Below are 9,880 nucleotides of genomic sequence, written 5' to 3'. Positions count from 1 at the left end.
CTCATAATATCATGGTTTAAGAGAGATGCTAGTCTGCAGCCATCTACTGGTTGTATTGCTGAGCTTTAATAGATAAGCATATATCAATAGATTAATCACCTAAGTATGTGATGTTTCTTGTGTACTGGTTCTTTGTTTCTAAGTTTAAAAATTCATGAACTTTATATGGTGCAAATATAAAAAAAAATTATCTTGCTTTCATAAACAAAATTAAAATGGAGGGGAGTGACCCAAAAAAGCTCTTATTAGTCAATAGCACTGAAAGGAAACCAAGGAATAAGGCAATATTAATGTCAAGATGTAAACACTCCAGATACCTCTAGTTTTATTGCTTTGATGAATAGGATAAGTAATTCTTATTGCCATATTAGATGTTTCACATTTTACCCTGAATTTATATGGCATGTTCTAGAATAGCTAAAATGAACCACATACAGTTTGCTTGGGAATAAAAAAGGTCTCAGTCAATTTTATTATGTTCTTCAAAGGTTTTTGTTAAAAATAAATTCAGACAAAAAAAAAGCAGCAGATAAACAGAAGTCTAAAGCCTTTAAAAACAAAGTGCTAATAAATGAGCTACTATGAACTAAAAATAATCCAGACAATTTCATTTGGAATCCAAAAGTATATTTACATGATGATGTTTAGTATGTACTTACACATTTATTAGATTATAGTATTGATAATTTGTGCTGTAATTTTGTCATATTTCTATTATTGCAAGAATATATGCAAAATGTGCAATTTTGTCTTCAGGAGCAAGGGAGAGAACTCTACAGATTTTACCAGCTTGAGAGAGATTCTTTGCACCTATTAAATAAGTGTACATATATATCTACGTACCTGTAGATACACACACATACACATAAAAATATATAAATATTAACTCATTATGCTAATGTCTATAGATTAAAATGCATATATTTACATACATATGTACCAGCATGTATATATACATATAAGTGCATGTATACGTGTATGACATATATGTATATTTATCTATATACATACACACGCATGCACACTCATGTACATCTGCATATCACACCTATCATCTAAATTCTACCTTCTACAGTTTCAGTTAAACAAAATCCTCTGTGGGCTCTCAGTTGTACCAGGTTTAAACACCTGCCATTATTCACATTTGCTCTCAGCAGACCCATCAGCAGGGGAGACTTCCAACAGGAGCTGTAAGTGGCAAGTAATTTTATCAAGAAATGAAAAATGCAATTTAAAATGTATGAAAGGCAGATAAACAAGAAGACTTCCCAGCATAAACAGGAAGGCATAAACATATTGCAGATTTGGAGACCAGACTATGGGAGCTAACACTAAGAAGAAAGACACTGCCACCATCACAAATGGAACTGGTAGAAACACCTACAAGAGAAAGAAGAAAAAAAGTGGTTTAGGAAATAAACTGACCAACTGTGATTTTATGCCTTCATAAGAGTAATAATGTGTTCTTTGCCACACTAGAGTACCATTTATCCTACTGCTGCAATCTCACCCAGGACAAGATTCATCTGACCTCAAATTGCCTACAAGATAGGCATCTTTTCTAAAACACTTGTTCAGGCTCCTTCTGTCATCAAGAGGGTGAGATAGGCAGTACCTGAAAACCATTTGTCCACATATGCTATTATGGGCTCCTAAAAGATTTTCAGGGTTGGGTGCCTAAAAGCAGCCTTCACAATAAGCATACACTTCTACCACAGCTTTCTAACAGCTGGACTGAGAGGAAATTAAACTCATCTTTAATGTCTGTGGTGGCATCAGGAAAGAGTGGAGTAGATCAAGGTTTAACTAGCCATAAATAGCCAGTCTGGATGCCACATTGTTCTGGTTACTGCTCCACACTAGTACAGTTTCAATGTTGTTTGCACGTATCCCCCATTCTGCATTATATCCAACTCTTATTTTCAAGTGCAGGGTCTCTGGGGCAGTGACCACCTGCTCATTTCTTTTCCCTCTACATTAAAGCAAAGGTTTTAAGTAAGGCTTTAAACCACTGATCATTTGTATTTTTGTAGTGACTATCCACTTCTGACTTGCACTTGTTCTGCAACTTCTGCATGCTACCCATGACTCAAAAAATCTGCAAATACTTTTTGTAACTTTTTCCATTTACTTTGTACGGGCGATGCAGATGAGGTTCCCGGTATCGAAGTACAATCAGGCTTGCACAAGTCAATCCAGTCATAAGCCAGGCAGAAAATCCAAAGTAATTTGTTAACATAATAAGGTCAGAAGGGATGATAAAAATGGATGCAATGGTGGTTGAAAAAATCATGGCTGGTGCTGGAGTACAGGAATGGACATTAAGCATGGACATTAAAACAGGTAAATGTCCTGACTGACTTCCAGCATAGCTTAATCGACCTAGTGTGAACATGCTGCTGTTGAGGGCACCAAATATTGAGACAGCAACAGAGAGAGGAATGATCCAGGCAACAGAGGGGATCACTCGATCAGCCCAAGTGACTGCCACAGCAACTGCAAGAAAGCAAACCATTAGTGCAGTGTAGGTACCATGTTCTGAATTACTGGCAGGCTCAACAGAAACAAAATTTAAAGTACACCACCTATTATTTACCAGCAATGCCTGGTTTTTGTTATAGTAGTCAAACATGACTAACCTAATCCTACTAACAGAGGAGCTAAAAATTTCCAGGGGAGGGAAGGGGTGACAGCAAGAAAGGAGTAGTGCCTGCCAGAGCAAGCCAGGTAAACATCTTGGGGCCAATACCACAATAATAGACTGCCCAGTGGGAGAAAGCTGCACCTCACCACCATGCATCACACACATACACATATGGGCAAGGCCATGAGGGCAAAGAAAATGAAGTCCCCAGCATGGCCACAGTGGTGACATGATCTACTGTTAGGAAACTGTCAACACAAGCAGCGCATGTATGCACAGAGATGGGTCAGCAAGTGTGTTATTAATGAGGTTTTGCTTTGGGTCGAACTGGGAAATGTGAAATATTATTCCTGAATGACAGATGTTCAATATTGTTTAAAAATTAGCTATAGCCCATACTGTAGAAAGGAATAACATTTAGTGGTTTTATAACCAACTGGCTTGAGGAATATAGGTCCTGCAGTGATCTGCACAGCATGGGAAGTTCTTAGAGATGGGGAAAACACAAACCAAAAAAAAATGTAATGAAGGAACAGCAACTCATAGCAATGTTTGAAAGAAGCCTTATAATGTTAAGGCCATCTCCTCATGGGATACAGATAAGCACAACTCCCCTGGTGTGTTTGGAGCTGGTCATGCCAGCTGGGCAGCTGCTATGCACAGATACCCTGCCTCTTTTATTGCAGGATGGATCTGCAAATGTATCCATCTCTCCCAGCAGTTAGCCTGACAATGGCCGAGTGATAATATGAGGTTGCTGAGTGACAGCTACTCCATTCCCATTTATGTTATTCAGATGTTTTCCCAGGTGATCTGTTTTTTGTCACTCCTGGAGGCAAGGTCTGACAGCTCACCCTCATTAGAGTGGTATTTAAAAGGTGCTGTTTGGACAATCAAGGACGAATACAGCTCCTCTCAGACCTTTTCACAGACAGTTTATTGGTACAGGATCTGAGAGAGGCTTTACATACACTGGACTTTTGTATAGGTTCTTCTAAGGAATCACAGTATTTATTGTAAATTACACACACACAAAATGGCTATGTTATTGTGCCCAGTCTTTTTCATAATACTTATCACACTAGACTTGTCCACCTCCTAAACAGTAATGGCTTTAGCCTGAGCCACCAGGTAGGGAAGGAAGGAAGGAGGAGAGAGGATTAAAACTACAGGAAAACAAAGGCCTTCTCTGTACTCTGCAGAGACTTGATCTTCAGGTGGTATTCCAGGGTTTAACACAATTCTGATTACTTTTTTAGACAGTGCAGGTATAAGCCAAAATTTTCAACATCTGTCTGTATTCAGTCTAACTTGTGTCATACAGTAAAATTAAACAAGAATTCTCTGTTAAAACTTACAACAAAGCCCAGACTTCTGGATTATGAGGTCAGATGAGCAGAAGTAACCCAAACCCAGTAAACTGACATCAGGTGGGTATGCTAATGGACAACACATTTTTTTAATAAAAAAAAAATAATCCATACCTGAAGAGACGATTTCCTTAGGTGTGAGGACAGTCAGATATGAGATGTTCACCAGTAAATAAAAAACCATTACTGCAGGAACAGCAGTCATCACAGTTAAGGGGATATTCCTGCTAGGGTTTTTAATCTCCTCTGAAAAATACAATTTAAAAAGACTAATAAAGCAAGCAGTGAAGATTCTGCAAGTGTGTTTCAGTAGCAAATCTGCACAGAGCTTCATGAGACCAATACCAAAGCCCTGCTCCAATCCCTAATCACAGCTGCTGAGCTACGTTGCTTGTGATTTCCTACACAGTGGTTCTCAATGAGTTTATTAGTCTAAACCTTTTTTTTTTCTTTTCCTTTTTTTTTTCTTTTCCTTTTTTTTTTCTTTTTTCTTATTCAACTATATTTTCTTACTATCTCGGAAGGAGGGATGGATGAGAGGTCTGACAGACTGATTTAAAAAAAAAATCACAAAAGGACTGATAACTTCGATTTGTTTAAACAAGTATTTGACTTACATTAAAGAACTGATCTGGTAATAAATATTAAAGTAGCCATAAAACCACTAGCTTAAACATGAGACTCTAAAGTCAAATTATTTACTGTTATACCACCTCATGAGTCCTGCTCTGGAACTTTTTGAGTGTATTTTCCTATTCCTGCACAAAACCCTTTTTTTTTTGTTCCTGTATCAGGAACTAGAGAAAAAGTAACAGGAGAGACTGAAGATACTGACAGAATACATGCAATGCAGTAGCTTTAAAAGGTCATTCCCAGCTGGATTCTGCTCTTGATTATCTGTGCTAGCAGCCCAGAAAGCCAACCGTATCCTGGACTGCATCAAAAGGGGCATGACCAGCAGGTCAAAGGAGGTGATTCTGCCCCTCTACCCTGTTCTTGTGAGACCTCACTTGGAGTATTGTGTGCAGTTCTGGTGTCCTCAGCATAAAAAGGACATGGAACTATTGGAACAAATTCAGAGAAGGGCCATGAGAATGATCAGGGGACTCCTGTATGAAGACAGGCTGAGAAAGTTGGGTCTTTTCAGCATGAAGAGAAGGTTGTGTGCAGAACTCATAGCAGCCTTCCAGTATCTGAAGGGGGCCTACAAGGATGCTGGGGAGGGACTATTCATTAGGGACTGTAGTGACAGGACAAGGGGTAATGGGTTGAAACTTAAACAGCAGAGGTTTAGACTGGATATAAGGAAGAAATTCTTTACTGTAAGGGTGGTGAGGCACTGGAATGGGTTGCCCAGGGAAGCTGTGAATGCTCCATCTCTGGTGGTGTTCAAGGCCAGGTTGGACTGAACCTTGGGTAACATGGTTTAAGTGTGAGGTGTCCATGCCCATGGCAGGGGGGTTGGAACTAGATGATCTTAAGGTCCTTTCCAACCCTAACTGTTCTATGATTCTTCAAAGGCAACGCTGGTGGAGGAAAAATGTTTAGTGCCAAGCCTAGCATCTTAGCTTAAAACTACCCTCACCAAGTAACTCCAGTTTTGCAGCTAAACAACTGAAGCACTGGCATGCATTCCTGACCATGTGATTGTCCAAGCAAAAGATGGAGCTGGTTTTCAGAACCCAAATAATTCATCCTCATATCAGTCAAAATGAGTCTTTTTCATCCCTTCCACTCTATCCATTCACTTTTGCTCCCTCTTCCCTTCCTATTTCTCTCACCTTTTACAGAAGACTTCCTGAGTATCACCAACAAATAACTCACAAGGGGGAAGAAGTGGAAAGTCAAATGTGCAGCTTACTTAAGCTCTTTTTGGGACACAAAACTCCCTTTCCTCTCCCAAATATAATTTGTTTTCTGCCCAGAACACCAGCTTTGAGCCTGCCCCAGCACTGGCTGTAGTGCACAGAGCCAAAGGGACTGAATGCACACAACAGCAGAATCCAGATACAGACTATAGGAGAATTTGGGATTTATTTCAAATGTAGGTAATACACTTTGTAATTTTTAATCGAGATGAGGACAATCACCAAACCTGCCAATTTAAATTTATCTTTCCATTTGTCTTGCTGTTTGCTGCAGTTCTGCTGTCCAGCTGGCACCTGATGCTTTAGCTGAAGCTCATGGGAATGACGTTATTGTTGAAGAATAGGCAACTCAGTTCAGAAGGGGACTGCTGCATAGGTTGGATCTGTCTAAACAGCTGTGCAGCCCAGTGTGTGGTATTTATTACTACTGCTAACTAATCAGAAACTAAAGTAATATTTTACCCATAATTTGTATTGTCTCAAGCTTGCAAAGCTAAATGCTTGCCTTTAAGGAAATACTAAGATTTTAAATATATACTTTGCTGACTTGTATCAACTTTTTTTACTGCAGCATACTGTTAATGCTGTAATAGCTGGATTGTAATAATAACAGTCATTGTTTTAAACATTAAACCAATTTTCACACTGTGCTCCCCGTTGAACTTTGTTACACATTTCACACATTCAATTTATTTAATGATTTACATGTGATAGAGGTCAATGGATAAATAGGTTTAAAGATATAAAAGCAACCACTTGCTTATAACTTAATTCTGTAAATCTGATGATACTATAAAACATTATTTAACTTGAGACATGCATAACTAGTATCAGGAACATTATCTGCAGCTTTCATAAACTGCTCTATTTATTACTGTAACGTGTCATCAGATACACAATAAGGCATTTAAAAAGGTTTTGAATGTTTGAATAGATTATACAGATTTTTGTCACTCTCCTTTGATTCTTCTTCACTTTCTGTGCAAAACTCCCATTTTCCCAAGAAAGTGATTACTAACCATTTTATATATCCCATAAAATTACTGTATTTCAACACAATTCAAAATTATTTTGTCCACATATAAATCAGCTTCATAACCTAAGAGAAGGTACAGATATTTAACTACAAATTAATTAGTTACCTTTCTTTGGTTTGGTTTTAATGTACACATAATTTGGCATGGATATCTTAATCCTTTTCCAATAATGCACTTGCATTGACAATGAGAAAGACAAAATGCAACTTTTTGAGGTATGAAAAAAATGTCTTTGTGCACGAAATTTTAAATTAACTATTTTGATTTCACTTGTACTCTTCTGGAAATGTCAGTCTAATTCTGTAGACTGCACAAGAAGCAAGAAACTTCCCTAGAGAGGAAGAACACCTCTTCTAATAGCCTCAACAAATACAGGACTTGTATAAAATGTCAGAGACCCTATGATCATGAAGGAGAGACAAATTCTACAAAGATGAGCTGAGAAACTCAAGAATGACAACTGGAGAATAAAATCTAAAGAAGAGGAGTAGATACCTGCCATATAATTGAGGGACCACCAGCCACCGTAAGCGTACAGTCCTTGGAAGAAGGCTTCGGCAACCTGTGATGCACTGGGGATCTCTGAGCTGAACATGTTCTCAAACCTGGCCAAACTCTCCCTTCTCCCGCCAACAAGGAGAACTATGCCACCGATGGCAATTACAGACAAGGCCATCATCTTCAGCAGAGTGAAAACTGTCTGCACCCATGCAGCCATTTTAACACTGCGACTATTCAAAATCCCCAGGGACCAGAGAACGGCCAAGGCCAAGCATTTCTTCACCACTTCTGGTGCAGGACAAACACCGTAGAAAGGCTGGGTGGCATATTCAGCAAACAGCAAAGCTCGAGCAGCATTCGAAGCTGGCTTGGTAACTGTTGATGTCCAGATAAACACAAAAGCAGGTAGGGATCCAAGGCCTCTTTTAATGTGGCTGTATTCTCCTCCAGAGAATGGCAGAGCAGCTCCCAGCTCTGCATAGCAGAGGGAACCCATCAGAGAAACCAGCCCAGATGCAGTCCAGATCGTTAGTGCAACACCAACATTAAGTAAGGAATGCTTTAACACCCCAGTGGGAGAAACAAAGATCCCTGCCCCAACAATTGTTCCTATAATAAAACTTACCCCATCAAAATAACCTATATTTCTTTTGAGTTGCGTCTTGGATTTTCCTTTTCTGATCACATCTTTGGGGTCATCGCTTTTTCTTTCACCCATTTTTTTTCCCTGGGTCTTTTTTTTCCCACAGATGTTAGATGCTATGTATTTCCCTTTCACTTTGTTGTTAGCAGACTGTCATGGCCCTGCTTGCTAGTGAAATGTTCTCGGAAGTCTGGTTTAATCATTCAGAAAAGAGAGTATACTTTGGGTTTTGATGTCTCCTGTGTGAAGATGATTAACCAAATACTTCAACCAGCAAATCATGTACATGTTGGTTTAATATGTACTTCAGAAATTACTAAGGTCTGGAGGTATTTTAAAGAAAACAGCACAAGTAATACACAGTAAATGCTCATTTCTCAGCTGATTTTCATAAACAGATTTCAATCTTTTTTAATGTATGTCTTCAGAGACAACTGCAAGAGGTGGGAAAATGTGACCTCAGCATCAGGGTAGGGCAGCATGAAGAAAGAAATTAGCCCTTCTCATGTCACTGACAGTGACATGGACATTAGTTGCCAGTCACTGTGTATACTGGAGCTTGTTTATACTTCACTCATTAAATGCTGCCCTAGAAAGAAAATTACCAGTTTATACCCATTTTTTCTTGAGGACTCATCATTATAGTAGTACCCATGCACCTCCTAAGCAGGAATTAACTAATTAATTCACACACAGCTATGAGTGGAAAGAGCTGTACTGTTGTTTCCACTGTCTCTATGGGGGCTGTGGAACAGAAGGATGAAGGCTGAAATTTCCCACTGGTTTGGTGTGTGCCTTTTAAGGTGCAGCCACTGATTCTTCTATGTATTTAACAATCTGTGGTGTATTTTATGTCAGAATATGGAAAAGGTACTTCTCTTCAATCATACGTGGATATACCATCACTACAAACTTCTGCCTCAAGAAAAATTTATTTATTCTTTTTAAAAGATGCAGAGAAAAATGGGAAGAAGGCAGGAAACTGAAAAAGAAGCTCAGCATATACACTTAAGAGTAAAGGTTGTTAAGTGTCCTAACCAGTAGCTGCAAAGTTCTTACTTTCTGTTTCATTGTAGAACCAGTTTTGTCCCAAAGGTCAAAGAACAGCAATGAAGAGAATAAAACTCATGGCTTTTACAGGGCCCAGCTTGAAAGATACAGGCCAGGTCTGAACAGGAGGATTTTCACTCAAGTACAATATAAATTCATCTGAAAAGTTAGATTTATATAATATGCCATGATGTAAAAACAGCTTTAGTTAAAAAAGACATGAGTATAGGCTTTTTATTTCTTAATTTTTTCAATGACTTGGTTAAGCGGGATTTCCAACATCACACAGAAACTGCACAGAATGGTCAGTAATAAAACCCATGGCTCCAGAGTAACTTTTAACCAGAAGACAGTATCTCCATCTTCTCCAAATCAGTGCAGCACTCACTATATACTTTCACCTCTGCAAAAACATCAAGTCCTACAGACTAGAGAAATTTTAGTTCTGCACAAAACACCACTATTTATAAAAACTTGAATTCATTTTAAATTGTACTTTATCCACTTTATAAATTGCACAATATGCATTTGAGTTCAAGTATGCATTTACCATGTATTATGAATAATTCATAATAATTCAAATATTTATTCACCAGTATTCATGAATTAAAAATTGTGTGACAAATATGTTAAATGGTTAAAATATATAATTTTCTGTTTTATTTCAGTGCCTTTTCTGAGTCTCCCTCCCTGTCAATGCACAAATTTTTTTGATATCCAGCAATCTTCCAACTCTTTATTTTTGGAGTTTGGCCAGCTGGATTTGG

The 9,880-nt window shown here is 38.4% G+C and overlaps 1 protein-coding gene across 1 annotated transcript; it reads right to left on the bottom strand.

The window, feature by feature from the left end:
* Positions 1 to 985: 985 nt before the first annotated feature.
* Positions 986 to 8,138, bottom strand: SLC7A13 (solute carrier family 7 member 13). The gene is made up of 4 exons (XM_005150834.2): positions 7,415 to 8,138; positions 4,129 to 4,260; positions 2,132 to 2,496; positions 986 to 1,380 (listed from the first exon to the last, which is right to left on the bottom strand). Exons 1-4 carry the CDS (start codon positions 8,136 to 8,138, stop codon positions 1,135 to 1,137), a joined length of 1,467 nt encoding a protein of 488 aa, XP_005150891.1. The 3' UTR covers positions 986 to 1,134.
* Between the last annotated feature and the right edge of the window lie 1,742 nt (positions 8,139 to 9,880).

Source organism: Melopsittacus undulatus, chromosome 1 (genome assembly GCF_012275295.1).
Source record: "Melopsittacus undulatus isolate bMelUnd1 chromosome 1, bMelUnd1.mat.Z, whole genome shotgun sequence".
NCBI lineage: Eukaryota > Metazoa > Chordata > Aves > Psittaciformes > Psittaculidae > Melopsittacus > Melopsittacus undulatus.
The sequence above is the reverse complement of the archived record's forward strand: the minus strand, read 5'-3'. Positions and strand labels throughout refer to the sequence as shown.

What these genes read in the sequence shown, in the direction of transcription:
- SLC7A13 (XM_005150834.2), bottom strand. Translation starts at nt 8,138, where the DNA reads ATGGGTGAAAGAAAAAGCGATGACCCCAAAGATGTGATCAGAAAAGGA. An exon ending in GTCCCTCAATTATATGGCAG is followed by an intron (nt 4,261 to 7,414) that starts GTATCTACTCCT and finishes TGTATTTTTCAG; the next exon opens with AGGAGATTAAAAACCCTAGC. An exon ending in ATCTGCATCGCCCGTACAAA is followed by an intron (nt 1,381 to 2,131) that starts GTAAATGGAAAA and finishes TTTCTCTTGTAG; the next exon opens with GTGTTTCTACCAGTTCCATT.